Genomic DNA, 202 nt, shown 5'->3' on the forward strand with positions numbered 1-202 from the left:
GGACTACGTGATGGCGAAGGAGGCCTTCTCGTGGCTGCTGAAGGACTTGAAGGCCCAGCTCTGTTCTTTGCTGCGGGAGTTTTTGCTGCTGGTGGACGGGGGCTTCCTTACAAATGTGGCTCACGAGGCAGCAGTCCGCAGCAGCAGCAGCAGCAGCAGGGGCAAGGGGGCGAAGCGCGGCGGCAGCAGCAGCAGCCGCAGC

At 63.9% G+C, this 202-nt stretch overlaps 1 protein-coding gene across 1 annotated transcript in view; it reads left to right on the forward strand.

The window, feature by feature from the left end:
* Positions 1 to 10: 10 nt before the first annotated feature.
* The window catches only part of ETH_00036965 (uncharacterized protein), a gene marked incomplete at both ends in the record, with an annotated part of 300 nt that continues 108 nt past the window's right edge, over positions 11 to 202 (forward strand). Inside the window, one exon of the mRNA XM_013374133.1 lies at positions 11 to 200. Within this exon, the coding sequence (XP_013229587.1) occupies positions 11 to 200 (190 nt within the window). The remainder of the gene's footprint in view (positions 201 to 202) is intronic.

This window comes from Eimeria tenella, genomic scaffold (genome assembly GCF_000499545.2).
Source record: "Eimeria tenella Houghton genomic scaffold, Eth_scaff1954, whole genome shotgun sequence".
Taxonomy (NCBI): domain Eukaryota; phylum Apicomplexa; class Conoidasida; order Eucoccidiorida; family Eimeriidae; genus Eimeria; species Eimeria tenella.